Source organism: Ruditapes philippinarum, unplaced genomic scaffold (genome assembly GCF_026571515.1).
Source record: "Ruditapes philippinarum isolate M1 unplaced genomic scaffold, ASM2657151v2 ctg18429_1_1_1_1, whole genome shotgun sequence".
Lineage (NCBI taxonomy): Eukaryota > Metazoa > Mollusca > Bivalvia > Venerida > Veneridae > Ruditapes > Ruditapes philippinarum.
This window is the reverse complement of record NW_026864360.1, coordinates 1-16,519: the sequence shown is the minus strand read 5'-3', so window position 1 is coordinate 16,519 and position 16,519 is coordinate 1. Positions and strand designations below refer to the sequence as shown.

Below are 16,519 nucleotides of genomic sequence, written 5' to 3'. Positions count from 1 at the left end.
GAATGTTAGAACAAGGATCAGCTAATGACATCTCATCAACATTAAAATGGGCATCAGTGTTCTATTGCAAAGGAGACATGCCTCAGACTATTAGTATACCTTGATACAATACCAGAACAATATAGCATTGAACGTTTGCAATCGGTTTGTTGTTGCTACCAAAGTCGAGATAAAGGAGAGCGTAAACATGAATTTGAAGAAGTTTGTGTTGAAGGTGATATAAAACATGTTTTAAAGCACACAGCTTTTTGTGTAAGGTTCTTACCATGTGAAGTGAACTGTGTCCCAGAGGAGTTAAAACATGAATTTTTCCGCACAAACATTGATGATCTTCATAAGGACGACTGGATGGACTTGGCTGTGGTAGACTCAATTCCTTACTATTATTTCTTATTGTACAAAGTCCAGAAAATTCAAGGTAACACGGAGAGACAGCAGGCAGCTTTTGACAAACTAAGACGAGCAATAGACTCTGACTCTAATCTCGGACACAAGGAAACTGACTTAAATTTACTTGCACAATGCATGGAGCAGGAAGGCATGTTAGATGATGCCATAGCTTGTTTCACTGCTTCAACAGATCTTCGTCCAGTACATAATGCCGCTAATTCTCTTATCAGTCAAATCTTTTATAGATGACATTCAAATAACAGATAAAAACAAACTGCTGTATGATAACTGGTACATACACCAATAAACAAAGAAGTAAATTTTTTCGACACACACCCATGCCGATTTTGCGACTCCGTAAAAATGGTATTGCATTGCCGTGCAGATATTTTGACTTGATGTTATTTGCCTTATACAATCATAGCGTAAAGACATGCTAAATGTTAGCATTACACTATAGGAACATTGATGAAAAATGACTCTTTTTCACTTTAAACAGTCTTTGTTTTATTTTACCAAGATAAAATTTGTATTTTTAAAGAAAAGGGAGCAGTAATGTTTACTGTACCAAAACATTAATTTTTCATAAAATTATGTACAAAAGAACAGAAAACATTTGTTTCCATAGAGGTTTTCTTGCAAAATTAATGGAGACATAATTTTAAGTACTTGTACAAGCGATGATCCAGAATTACCTGCATTTTGTAATTAAATAAATTAATAAATTTTATGTTGTCTTCATTAAAGTTATACCTGCCTAAAGTTTGATGTTATGGAAAATATTATATGGTTTAATGACATCCAGCACCATCTCACACCCCCTTTATATAACCATGGAAATGCCACAGCAGCACAGCTCAAAGAACCCGACATACATTGAAATTTATAATGCACCAAAGTACATATTTTTAACATCTAATTTTATCATGCACATAAATATGTTATTTGATTAAAAATCATGTAGAGAAATGAAACATATTTTATGCCTTCAACTTTAAAATGTGCATCATTTTTCGATTTTTTCCCCGTAAGCAAATCAAACTACAGTTCCATAGTCATAGGTTTGAGTTGTTATCAACTTTTCAGTGAGTGAATTCAGAAAATTTCAACAAAAGTACCCCTCATGGTTTGAGAAGATAATTATTCACAAAAAAGGGTTATAAGGCATCAACCTGATATTGCTTACAGCGGCAAATACTTGGAAAACATTAAGTATGTTTTTTACGTCAATGCTTATGACAATTATGAAATTTTAACATTCAGACTGCGCTGTATGCACATTACTATGTGTCACAAAGTGAAAGAACGTTTGTAAAATCTTGCATTATATTTTCACACCGAACCTCATTTTTACTCTATATTCATTGATGTGAGATTGCATCATCTTTTTGTTCAATTTAGAGTTTTCGGGTATTTTTATGGTTTGCATAAATTTCCATGTCTCAATTTAAACATCTTGCCGTTTATTTCACAAAAATCCTTTCAGTAATAAGAAAGTTACATTTTTGTTTTATGAACCAGATATATGTATTATGTCTGTATTTGAAGGACGGGCCTTTATTTTACATAACTATTTTTCACGCCGTCCCAGCTTTATTTCGGGTAAATCGATTTTTCATGTTTTGCACGATCCTTTTTCCCACTCAGTACTCAGTAGTTTGCTATATAATGACTAAATTTTAAGTGATATATTGCAATGCACTGGACGTTATACAGGTCACTATGACGGTGACAGACAAATTATATTTGTCATAAAATTACAGCTTGTACAAGGTAAATTTAATTTTCTAGTGATTTTGTTTCATAAATTTTTGTTATTTCGTAAAATACTATTTTCTATTAGAATTATAGTTTATTTGATTCAGGTTTAGTTATTTGGCAGGAATTTATTGTTTTCTAAATTTTCTAAATTTTTGCAGATTAAATTTTAAAAGCTCTTTTTATTCTAGTGTTTCGCTATTGCAAATTTATACCGAGACATGTTAATTGATGTATGTTAATTGAAGTTTTAATTATATTGTAATTGTATAGGAGCCATGAATATTTTATAGATATATATATATCTATTCATAAATAATCTATTATGGTTCTACCGTATTTGTGTAACTTTATGTAAAATGCTGCAGTATCGTAATGATTTGTTTCAATCAATTTAATTTACGTTATCATCTTACTTCATTTCATTTTTCATCAGTTTTTGTTATAAGTAAATACAATGTATCAAAACTAACGTATCTCTAAAGAAGAATCTTCAGTGGCATGATTTTGGAAGACGTTTATTTATTGATGGTTATTATGTGGCGTATATTTGAATATATTTGCAACGCAGTATTATGCGGATGTGATTGAATTTTTGTTCCGCGGAATGTATGGTGTACTATAGTGGACATTTTGTTTATTCAAAGAAGCACGTTATTTTATTGGAAACCGACAAAGGTCGAGTCTTTTCCAAGGGACTTTATTATACCCTTATGTTTGATTATCATGGAACTTATCATGTTTTATACTTTGTAGCTTCTTATTTGAGGACACACCCGAAGATGACACGGGCCCTCCCACAAGTATGTCCATGGCTAAAGGGTGACGCATGCCCTTGTTCAGGATCCTATCAACTGTGCCAACACTGTAGGAAGTACAGTTACGCTTGATAAGATTTTATACAAGATGCCCGCCATTGTGACGAATTTTGTTCAACAACGCCACCACTTTATTGAAACATCATGACAGAAACTTTATGGGAGAAATAGACTGAGATACGTTGATAGTGTTTGTTTGCGCAGTGATTTTTCATATATAATCATTTTTCATTTATAAATATTCGTTTCTTGTAAATAAATTTGTATATATTTTCTGTTCTGAGTTGTTGGTTGTTTTAGATAGCAATTGTGGTCGGCCTGGTATCCCATCGTAGTCCCTATTGTGACACTATGTTTTCTAAGATATGCATGTGGTGGCCAAAGTGTTTCATTGTTATAATTCTTGTTTCCTTGTAAAGAGGATATGTTACCCATTTATACAGAGTTTGTTGTGTGAACAGCTCATAAATATTATTGAATTTATAGCTTAATTCCAGTTTTTTTCTGGATTACCCCTCGTATCATATACTACCCTAATTTTTATTACCCTTAATGCCATTCAGAAGATAATATCAGGAAATGAAGTAATTTTCTACATATCTAGTTACATATCTAGTTTCAGAACTGTGAATAGATTGCAATTAAACCTTTAAAGAATCTGTTAACAATGATAATTTCTTTTATGTCACTACCTTACCTTCCTTGAGATGCATAGAGATTATTATCTGATGGTGATGGTGATTCATTGAAAAACATTGAAAGAGGACATTAAAATGTATAATTGATACCTTTTCATGTAAAAATAAAAAGATGAAATTAAAGAGACTCCAAACATCAAATCTTCAAACATACAAGCAAACCAATGTAATTGGCTTTGCTTGTCCAGGTATAAACTGGCTACAATTAGGATATCATTTATCAAATTAATTCTGAAAGTGTTATTCAGCCTTCTAACTGCTGCATTTGAGAAACAGATTTTCTTTGTCCTGAATTTTCAATAATTTCAAAGATTTTAATATTAGCAGTACTACATGTACTATATTAGCAGTATAACTACCCCCCCCCCACACACACACACACACACGCACACCACCTTTACCATGTTTACTTTGGTCACAATATATGCAAATTGATTCTAGACTGCTACTGTACTAAAATTATAGCGGCTAGCATCATCTTAGTTAAAGAAGTAAGTTAAGACTTATTATGATGACAGGTCTTAAAAATCATGATAACCATTAAAATTTAGTCCCTTATCATTAAGACATATATCTCCAATTTCAAAATTGGTCGAACTCCTTCCTTAACTTTGTTTTCAGATCACGTTCTTTTGTAAGAAAAATTTTTTTTTGTCAAAATCACTAAAAGTATAACTGTAACATGATCAAATGTGCAACTTTTCATCTTTCATAAAAATATCTGTTACATGACAAATTTAACCTTAATAATTCAGAACAGGAAATGTTTCATTTAAATCATATCATCACCTTAGTGCAGTAACAAGATAACTCCTATTAAAATTATACAAGGAGTTAACCTGTTACTGCATTAAGGTGGCAATATATCTACCCCCAATAAAAACACAATCTATGCTAGTATCTATATAAAAACCTCTTAGCAATTTTATCAAAGTTGTCTAATTCATTTCATTATTCATACAAGCAAGTCCTAAATAAGTGAATGATAAGCGCAGAAGTTGTTTTTTTTCTTTAAGCTATTTTCATCATTTGATTCCATTTAAAATCAGGTAAATAATCAAAATGCCTTTTGAATTTATCCTTGTAAATCTAACAGAAAGAACCCCGTCTGAATCTGTAATCTACACATGTTTGTTTTACTCAACATTGTTTTTGATTGGTCGTAGAGTCATTATTAACTATTACTTTCTATTCTAACACTCACGTGAATTTGTCACTATAGACAAAGAAGGGAAAAAACCGGTGTTAAACTGCCAATAAACACTGGTTAGGGACTACTTGTATATGCGGCTGTTATGTTTTCACCCTCGATTATATAGTTTACAAAGCCTTTTAAAGCAACAATAAAAAGCATTTTTATTTATATTTTCAGTTCTTATAATGTTTTCGTTTCATACAATACCGAAATAATATCTCACATACACTAACGCCACATATTTGATTCATATCAGTTAATAAATATTTTAACAAAACGGCGCCAATCCGTAAGCAGCGTAATGACGTCATCCTAAGTAAACAACTCATTCATAAACAAGCTGACGTTATTTCATACATACAAGAATGATAAATGGGGCAATGGTGTGAACACAATACGAAGTAAGTTTTAATTGTTGAAAACTTGATATAATAACGTTTTTCTTATTATTTCTTTTCTTAAATCTATTTCTATTTCTTAAATAACAGACGGTATAATTAAGCGCCGATCTTTATGACGTTATGACGTTGTTTCTTTTGAACAATATCATCAGGGTAATATCCCTTTCTGGTGACACTCAATCGTTACATGGGAAAATAGGTAGTTATATTACAATTGATGCTTACATACTTGAGGTTAGTTGTGATCAAGTCTTTTTTAATATATCTATGTATTATGATGTATATAAAATATAGAAAATAGACTCCTTAAAGAATGCCTGAAATGGCACAATTGAAAATGTTGCAGACTCAGGTTAATCGAGTCTGTTCTAATCAATTAAGTTTTCGGGCAAGACTGGGCTAAGAGGAGCTTCACTGAGGTCCAACAGCCTAAAATCTTGCTAAAAACATTTAGAATAATTACAAAGATGTAGATCAACTTGGGCACTTACAGTAAAATGGGAAAATAGGAAAATGTGCAAAAGGACATATTCACAGAATTAAATTGAAACCCTTTTTGGTGTGAGTTTTAGGCTGATATGATTTAATATTAAAATTTCATATTTGGATCATTTTCAACAATTGAAATGATTAGTCTGGAAAAACTAAGTGTAGAAATTGTGTAAAATTTTGAATCAAGCCCTTTGTCAAATGCTTTGCAAATCTCAAAAAATATAATTCCAGTCCCATTATGTCAAAAAAAAAAACTCAGTTAAGTCCCTTTAAATCATTATTTTTTATATTAACCTACCTATCATTTTTTTTTTATAATTTTTATATTAAACTACCTATTCACACAAATGTCTCTAAACCAGATTACATGAACACTACAACAACTTGGGTTAAAACAAATATTCTCTACATTTTCTTCAGGTAAGTCAAACCACTTTAAGCAAATGTACACTGATGAACAGGAAGGAAGTAATTCCTCTTTACAACCAGGAGAAAAAATAATGGTGAATTTACCCCAAAAAACAGTAAACTTATGTATATTTACTGAACTTACCATTTTTTTGTACTACTACAGAATCTAACAAACAATTAATTTACTTACAAATCAATTGATGTTATAATTATTATTAATGTGAAGTACTGTTAATTTACTTAATAGGCATGAAATTTCGTGGTTTTGTCCAAAAGGAGGTATTTTTCGTGGGTTCTAAAATTTGTTGTCTTTTTTTTGCAAATAAGAAAATTGTAAAATGCAATGCAAGTAACATAATAATGAAAATCCATATATCAAATTAGTGGATATTGACCTATCCACTAAAAGCACGAAAATTAGTACCACATGAATAATAATGATGTTACAGTACATGAATACAAGCTTTGCAGTTTAAATTCAATTCAACAGCCCTTACCTGTCTGGCTGGAACTTTGACATTTGGGGCAGCTGTCCCTGCCAAGAGTTGAGCTTGGGAGCCCAACTGACCTGGGCTCAAGTCTTCTACATTGATACTCTCTGAACTGGAACCTAAAGATGGAGTTAACCCCAAAGAAGTTGGCCCACTTGCAGGCACTGCTGCCATGTCTCGTAACTTTGGCTGAAATAAATACATTCAATCATCATATACATGGCAACTATTATTTGCAACTTAGAAATAAGGGTAGTGTCAAGACAACTGTAATGTAAAAATGAACAAAAAAAACCAAAACAGTTCATGATTCAGCATTGCATTACACAGACTGGTTTGAAAACTTTCTATTGCAGCAGAGGTTTTTTTGTTGTTTTTTTTCTCTAAATACTGATAAGGTAGCTTAAGATGTGATTCTCTTTAACAGACCCTGATTCAATGTTTAGAATTTTTGGGGAGCAGTTGGTGTAACATCTTAATTACACACACATATGTTGCTTTTAAACCCATAGTTAAGTTATGAATAAATATCACGGTTGAAATCCTATCATACAAGGGCATAACATGTTATTTACAAGAAAAACTGTCAGCTCTAAGAGAATAAACTGGAGTGTCATGAGAATCTTTTACTTGCTCATTCAAAATATCAGCCATACTATTTTAAAAAAAAAAACAATAAATATCCTATGTATCATTAAAATAGAAAAAAAATCTTAAATAGAAAAATAATCATTTATGACATAAATTAGCTTCATAGAGAATGACATTAATTTATTTGAATACATACTGCCGTTGCCTTTGATGTTTTTTGCTTAGCAAGAGATTTCTTAGCCTTTTGTGCAGCAGCTTGTGCTTGGTGGATTTTTTCTGTAAACACACAAAAGTATATACATGTATATAATAGTAAGACTTTATTACATGCTTTTCGGTGGTTTATAGAAATATATCAGTGATATAAAACTGGTAATTTCACTGTTTGAAACAGTGAAATTACCACTTTGATAATTTCACTGTTTTGAATTAAAGTCCCTTGGGTTGCTTCAGTAAAATACCAGCGTGCACAGTACTGGGTACCAACTTAATGATGTCACGTTGTAAATGACGTCACGTATTATTATTTATCGCCCTTATTCATTCAGTATTAGGTTTAATGTCTTTTTAAAACGTTTCTTTGCATCTAATAAAAAGAAAATTTGTTTAGTTTAGTGTAAGATCGAAATATATTTCACCTTGTGAACACCAAAAGTTCATATTTCACTCGTGGCTGCGCCACTCGTGAAATATACCTTTTGGTGCTCACTCGGTGAAATATATTCCGATCTTACACTGAACTAAACAAATATCCTCTATGTCTCTTTTTTTCCCAAGGTTTCTTTATTTCATTGAAGGAATTAAATCAGGATAACCACTAACAAGAGCTGAATAATGAGCAGTTTGTTTCATCAAGGTCAAGTAATATCCAATTTCAATCCTTCATCAGCAAGTGTGCACATGGTCCACATTTAAATGTTGTAGCTCTCAACAGAAAAATAGGTCATTATATCAAAATCAAAGTCAATGTTCAATTTGGCATTTGAAACACTATCCTCCAATATCTAAAATGACTAATTTTCTTCTGGAGCACTTGTCCAAAATTATGGGCAAACAGTGGTGAGTATAAATAAACTCAAATACACACACAGGGGAATCTGGAGTGGTCATATTAAACCATTTAATATACATGGTCATAAGAGCAAATTAGAGTAATAAAAGGCTAGATATTTTTTTAACAAGCTCAACCAGGATGCATATGGGACTTTATATTTTCTCTGAACATCTACAGCAAATTTATTTCAAGTTACAAACTTCATTGTCTTACCAAATTCTTCCTCAGTTCTATTTCTATGCAGATAGATCCATACTTTACTGTTGACATCATACTTTACACAAGGGTCCTTCTCTGAATGAAGCCTATCAAGAGCTCCACTTACAACAACGTTGATCTAAATACAATAAAAATATTTTAACTTACATTCTGTGACTTTATAAAGTGTGTAAAAATAGATAAAATGCTGTTACAGTGTATAAAACTATATATGTACTACATGTAATTAAGTCAATTATTGTTTGAATTTTGAACAAATATTTCTTCTAGAATATCTGTATCGTAGAAATATGTTTGTATATTTTCTTTCAAATAAATGGTGCATGCACAAAATCATTGCTAAATGGTTAAAGCAGTACTTAAAGAGCAGCATATTGTTTTGTTCGGGGACCATTTTATTGTTTACATATAATATTCAGCATGGAACATTTCATTCTGTTTACGCATAATATTCAACATGGAACATTTTATTCTGTTTACATATAATATTCAACAGAGACATTCTATGTTATGCATGCATATATGGCATTATTGGTTAAAACTACCCGCATGAATGCATTTACTTTTCAAAGACAAGCAATGATCTAAAAAGCAATTATACTTTATTTACTAAGAGTCATGGGCATTTCTTAAAATAGACCAGTCACATGTGATGACGTCACATGAACAAGCATTGAAATGACAAAGAAATGTTCAACTGTTTGTATTCTGCACAGTCATGATCTTTTGTGCCCCTTTTTAGACTTATTTCCAATTATTTAACTCATTTTATATAGGTACCATTTTGCACTCACATGCATTTTGCTTTTCCTTAAGTTGTGGTCAATAGTATTGCAAGAAAACATTGGTCAAATCTCAGAGAACTATTTTAAGTTACCTAACCAATCTATTAAACATCATTATATGACAAGTGCGTCCAATCTTTAGCTATTTAAAGCAAGATTCCATTTATCTATCCAGTACTTAAAAGTCCTCAATAAGCTCTGTAAAAGTTTGTTATCAAACTAAATAAAACAGCAGGGCAAATCTCCACACCCTGAGAAACAGGATTAGACATAGTTGGTATAAGCACCATTTTTAGTATATTTATGTCATAATTTCAATTAAATATCTAAATATATGATATCACCTGTGCATCAGTAATTCCTGGTGCAAGAAACTGTGAATCTTTAAGAAGTTCACAAATCTCAGCCCTATTTCCTTCTCCATTTGGTAACCTAGCAACAGAATCCCTCACTGAAAACAAATACATGTAGTTTTCTTATCTTTACATAACTATAAATCTCTTTTGAATTTATTGCATTGGTACAAAGAATGTATATGGAAATGGAAAACAACAACTACAGAAGACAATGACTAATGCGTTATTAAGGCAAGAATGATGCAAGACAATTTAACCGTCAGTTTAACATATAAGTTTATTCTGTTCCCTCACTGCACAGTCAAAATAAACTTCTAAACTTAGTCTATAGTTTATAACTTAATCTGAATTTGTGGAGAAATTGCTAAAACAGGTACTTGACAAGAACAAAGACCTTTAGAGAGCTACATGTACATGCAGATTATTAGCTCTTAACATATATAATGTCATAATCGAATGCGATATTCAAATCAACACATGTAAAAAAAATTGTATTCACAACCAGACTAAAGATATACCTAAGGTTAATATAGTTATAAATGCAGGCCTGCTGGAGATAAGTAACGCGTGTTCCCTCGCTCTATTTGTGTCGTTTTTCTTGCTGAAAACACCCTTCACTGGTCCTACGACTGACTGGTAACCATGCATCTCGTATGTATATGCTTTATGCGGCTCTGCGAACCTCAATTTCTCCTGAAATAATGTCAATATGAGCCGCGTCACGACAAAACCAACATAATGGGTTTGCGACCAATATGGATCCAGACCAGCCTGCGCAGTATTTACAACTATATTTCTACTACGTTACTAACACAGTAATGGCTATTTATGCATATTTTGACCACTTTTTGATAATTTAAGGGGGTTGTTCGTGCCATTGAAAATGTGTACATTGCTGCCTTTTGATTACTTCACAATATCAAACATTCAGATAAATTTTTAAAATTTTCATGAAAATTAGCATAAATCTGGAGGTATGCTGCTTTAAAGCTGCCTCATAATAAACACTACAATCAAATCATCATGATTCTAATAAAGATTACTGTTTATTGCCAACAAACAGACTGGCAAGTTAACATACAGTTGGCAGGTGAGTTAAAGAAACCTCTTAAAATGATAACAAAACTTGATATGTCCATCACAAAAAATAAGAATTGTGTATTTTAGAAGGCAACTCTTCAGGAAAATATATTTATAATGTTACAGCATTATACTAACCTGTCTCTGAAAATCTGCCTTTTCCTCCTCAGATGTTGCCTTGACCACATATCCAGTTCTTCTGTAATACAAATTGTTATTTTCTTTATCAGTTAGTTTGGTTATAACTCATTACAACACTGTTTCACTTCTGATGCAATATTTTATCTATAAGTGATACAGAAAAACTAGGTGTCCCTATGATTTCAGTATCTTTAATTCATTTACATGTTTCAAAAGTTATGAATCTGAACATATCAAGCAAATGTCAAACTGTCATAAATATGAACCAGCAGTAAATTGTGAATAGAATTTGATGACCCTTTATAAGCTAATTGTTCCAGACATACCTGCACTACACCAAACTACTCAAACTTAACAAATGCAAGACCCAACACTGCCTATAAATATAACTAAACTATCATAAGTATTCTCAATATAAAGGAAAGATTTACTGGAAAAATTTACAGAATAATATCTTACATTCTAGCCGGTGGTGGCGAGCCCTGGCTAGAGTCAATGATAAGCTCAGACACCTCCCCTTTGTGTTTGAGCCAGTGATTGCACCATTTCAGCAGGTTCTCATCTGAATCTCTACCAGCACCGATCCAGTGCCACTGTTGTGCACGCTCCTTATAGTCCAGATATGGTATAAACTGATCTACATTCATACCTGAAATGTGTATAATAACATACATGAAATGTGTATAATAACATACATTTACCTGAAATGTGTATAATAACATACCTGAATGTGTATTATAACATACCTGCAATGTATATCATAACAATGTTCATAAATAACATTTGAAAAGGCACTCAGAGTCATTAACTGAGAGCTTTCTTCACTGTAAATGTTGTATGGTGACTTAACAGCTTTACTGGTGGGGAAAGACCTCTGGTGCACATCTGTGCATTATTTCAGGCATGAGCAAGCTAGATGGATAGCTTCCTCACATGAAAGAATCTGAAGTCCCAAACAGGATTTGAACACACATCGGCCTGGGGCAAGTGGTTTGAAGTCACCGACCTTAACCATTTGGCCACCATTGCTCCAAAATTTAAGAGCTCAAATTTCAAGCCCAAAAGAACTATCTACAAATTTGATGCAATATATCCTTAACTACAATAGCAATGCCTAAATAAGAACCTAGTGTTTAATAGAAATGCAAAGATTCAGTTTGAAATGAACATATTAGTTCTTGAATTTTCTTTAACTTTCAATGACAAAAAAAATACAGCCATACCTATAGTTTCTCCAGCTAGAAATTTGAGTGCTGAAGAAACAAGGTCTACCCAGTCATCCTGTGCCGACACCCAGGTACACTCATCACTGAACGGTGACTCCTGCCAGTCTCGAACTCTCTCTTCCAACTGAAATACATTTTTAAGTGTACAGAATAATTTCATGGTTGATTTTTCTGCCATACTGATCATGTTAAAATCAAAAGGAAAGTTTTTAAGCTAAACTGGTAGAATGGAACTTGTGTGCATTATTTCAGACTATGAAGGCAACTAAATTAAGTGAAAGACCTTCCAAAAGCTGTTCAAGTAGTTTCTCACATGATATTAGAAATGTGTCAATAGCATAGATGCCTACATATTCAGCTTTATTGTCACAAAATATTCTATACAATTTATGATGTGTATAAACATAGCACTTATACATGTAAAGTTTTGGAGCATACCTCTGCTATTGCTAGGCTCCAATCAATGCATGTATGTGACTAAGTACCAGAATGTTCAAATTAACAAACAAATATTCTTAGAAAATTTCATACATGTAGCTCCAGCATTTATACTTTTGGAGTTATATGCTAAACAAGTTTAAAAATGCTTTTTTTTAAATTAATATAGGGCCTTTTTTATCTGATCTTCAATAAATTTGTGTCAAAATAACAAGGTGCTTTAGTCCACATACTGATACCTATTCTAAGAAATTTTCATAGCTCTTGCAGTTGCATGTTTGGAGTTGCAGGCAACACTAACTGTTACCAACAGTGGGGTAAAAGACATTTAATAGTATTTTTATTTTTCATTATTGGTATTTAAGTCACACCCACACTGTACTGGTTATATGGAGACTTTTTTGCTTTACTGGTGCAGGAAGGACACATGTGCCCCTTTGTTATTTCAGACCTGAGTAGAACCACTGGTCATATTCTTTGAAGAAATAACTCGAAGTTCCATGTTTGATTTGAACTATAAAGAGTTGAGGGTCAGGGGGTTTTAAGTCAATGAACTAACTACTAGCCATGGAAACCCATCAAAAGGACAGAACCAGGGGGGAGGAATTATGGTACAAGAACAAGGACAAATCTATAGGCCCGCATAAAAAAACAAATGTCATTTACAGGCAAAAGTTTCAAAGTCACCAAGCTTAGCTACTTAGCTAATTAATTTACCTGAGCTAAAAATATATTTGTACCCTCAAAGGTTATCAGAGGTTTTCAAAATCAAGACACTTACCTTTACAGCTGAGATTCTATTATCTGGTGAGTTTACTATGATACTTTTCAATAAGCTGAAGAAACATGCACATTGACTCAACTCATCTTTTGTTTTACTGGACCTAAAAAAAATACACATTTTCATAAAACTGATGATTCAAAGCAAACTTTGGTACTTTATTGAACTTTAATACCATATTCTAACTGTGCTGTATTCAAACCTATAATATTTCAGTGAGAAAAGATTTTAAAGTCACAGTTCAAATATACAAAGAGAACAAAATTTTGGTGGTAATAAAGTACATTTATGTATGAGGCATACCCAGCATAACTAAACAATCACTGTTAAAATATATAACTAAAATTTAAATGTAAGCGACTGACTACTATTTTATTCCATATATGACAAAATTACTTTACTCTATAAAAATCAAAAATGTTTCAGTTTTCCTAGCAAAATAATTGTTACTAATAAAAATCTTGGCATATCACAAACTTCTAGGATAGACTAAACACAAAACATGCAGCTCATGAAAACTCTACAAAAATTACTTTACTCTATAAAAATCAAAAATGTTTCAGTTTTCCTAGCAAAATAATTGTTACTAATAAAAATCTTGGCATATCACAAACTTCTAGGATAGACTAAACACAAAACTAGCAGCTCATGAAAACTCTACAAGAATGCTTATTCCCAATATATTTTAAATTTGTGCTGGTTTTTGACTTATTTGTCCTAACCCCAATACAAGAATATTAACATTACACAAACTTACTGTATAGGAAACTGGTCTACAGTGCTGGTATCATCTTCCGTTATATCAATACTGGCATTCGTTCTACTTTCATCGTCATCATCATCTCCCATGCCCCCGGCCGATGACGCAGCAGAGAAATCCATGTCACGTATTTTCTTTGCTGTTTTCTTACGTACACGTTTTTCTGGCTTTTCCTTTTTTATTTTCCCTTTTGTTGGTGACATTGATGGAAACTCTAACTCATCTTGGAAAAAAGAAAAATCCATTTACTTTAACAGACAGTTTAATTTGTAATGTTCTTACAGATTTTTGTTTAATATTTCAACACTAGTAAATGTACAATGTACAGTAGGAAAATAAAAAATATTCTAAAGCTCGACATTCACCATACTATAACCCGGGTTTGCACCTGTGCAACCAGGCCAATAAATGCCCATTATATGTGGTACAGTTTAACTCAGAATTAAGTGCTTTCAAACTTTTCACTAACTTCTGTTCAGAGGAATAGTCTGAGAAATAAATGTTCCCTTAAAAAGATGTTGACAATAGACATTTTGAACATATAAAACAAAGAAAACTAACAGAAAGTTTTATTTCAATATATTAACTATGCAAGTTAAGATAAACCAGCAATTGTTTGTGTTTTTTTCTTACAAGGTAGGAAGTTTTATTTGTATTATGGTAATTTTCAAGCTGAACCCAATGAAAGAATATCCCAGATAACAATTACTCCATTTATATATGTAGATAAAAGCCTGCACTTTAGTAGAACCACAAACTTTCCACAAGCTAGCCAGGTAACTTACATGAAATAATTGCGAGACCTCTATTACATTTCTATCAGAAACATTGAGTGGTAAATGATTCAAAGTCATCAAAACTCAAACAGGGTATCTCCAATAACTACATTATCAACTATTCTATACATAAATGACATGAAATATCCCCATTGTGACACAATGAGATAATGTAACAATAGCATACCATCATCTGGTTCTATGCCACCTTTTCTACTCGCCTGACATCTGGCCATCACATCCTGTAAGCTTATATTCTGTGTGTTGTATTCAGGATGCTCCTATAAAAATAATATCCTAAAGTTTTTATTCACCTTTTAATATATCTTGTATGTCTTTTACATGAATCCTAAGGCTCTCTAAAATGTTATAGATATTTTTACCTTTTGTACTTAATCTAAAATCAAAATTGTAAAGATTTACCATAGGGTTGGCTGCTTTAAAATTTATATATGATTGTTAATTAGTAATTGATAATGTAAATGTCACAAATAATAAACAATTTACTTCATTTACTCTATAAGTATATATTTGTGTATTTACCAATTACATTTGCAGACATGATTAACCAAATCATGAAGTATTTATATCATATAAAAGATATTAAACAAGACAGGTTATTCTCAACACTAATTAGCATAGGGTAACATATTTCATCTGCAATTATTAAGAAATATGAAAAGGGAGGTTACCTCTTCATCATAATCATCATAGAGTTGTCTTCTCCTGTGTTTGACCAACATTTCCCTGTAGGTGTCCTCAGTTATTTCTGCTGGAGAAATAGGGCGTGGTCTTTTTAATGTGGCAGCTGGAGTGTCTGAATGTTGTGATGAGAAAAAATAATTATAACAACTATGTCTTATACACTCAGGCACTGGCGGTCAGTAAATAGAACTAAACAGAATAAGCGAAGAATTTAATTGTAATTTTTTAATTAACACTGCAATTTATACATTTCTATGACCCAACTTTGCAAGCATGACATTTAAGTTCATTATGTAAAATGTAAAATAACAAAACATGTTCAACACATTAAATACATAAGATAAATGCATTTGTAAAACATGTTTGTATGTATCATAATTGCAACACTTTTCATAGCCTCAAAGCTATGCAGATTGATTATCAATTCATTTATTAAATAATTATATAAGAATGTATGGGATATAAATAATTGACAAATTTAACTTTATTTTTATTAAAAATACACTATGCTCATCCTTTAGTAAAATATTTTAATCACAGAAATTTATTGAAATCTATGAAATTCTTACTGATGTCTAATTTGAATAAAAGAATGAATAAATTATGTATGGAAAGCTGGGTTCCCAATAACATGTCAAGTAAAGTTCTTTTCTTTAAAAAAAAATGCCAGTTTTTTAATGACACTATATATTCATATTGTGACAGAATTTTAAACATTACATATATCGACTTTACAAAGAGAGTGTGTAGTAATTATCTATATTTTTACATCAAATTTGAGCATAATATATCTTTAATATATCATAGCTTGTTATATGAATATTACCTAAATCACCATTTACATATTCTAGTTTAGCTGCGTATGTAGAATGAACGCTAGGTGTCACTGTTCTGGGAGGGAACTGGTTCAGGGACTTGAAAACTGGTTTACTCTGTTTCAATGGACCTCGGTA

At 31.8% G+C, this 16,519-nt stretch overlaps 1 protein-coding gene across 1 annotated transcript; it reads right to left on the bottom strand.

The window, feature by feature from the left end:
• Positions 1–6,583: 6,583 nt before the first annotated feature.
• On the bottom strand, positions 6,584–16,452 carry LOC132725335 (nuclear factor related to kappa-B-binding protein-like; the record flags this gene model as incomplete). Its single annotated transcript, XM_060710443.1, is given in 13 exon segments — positions 6,584–6,843; positions 7,442–7,521; positions 8,513–8,636; positions 9,648–9,754; positions 10,178–10,352; positions 10,878–10,938; positions 11,340–11,529; positions 12,104–12,230; positions 13,326–13,428; positions 14,083–14,308; positions 15,049–15,142; positions 15,554–15,678; positions 16,393–16,452. Coding segments are annotated over 12 exon segments (1,575 nt in total). The 3' UTR covers positions 6,584–6,606.
• Positions 16,453–16,519: the final 67 nt, after the last annotated feature.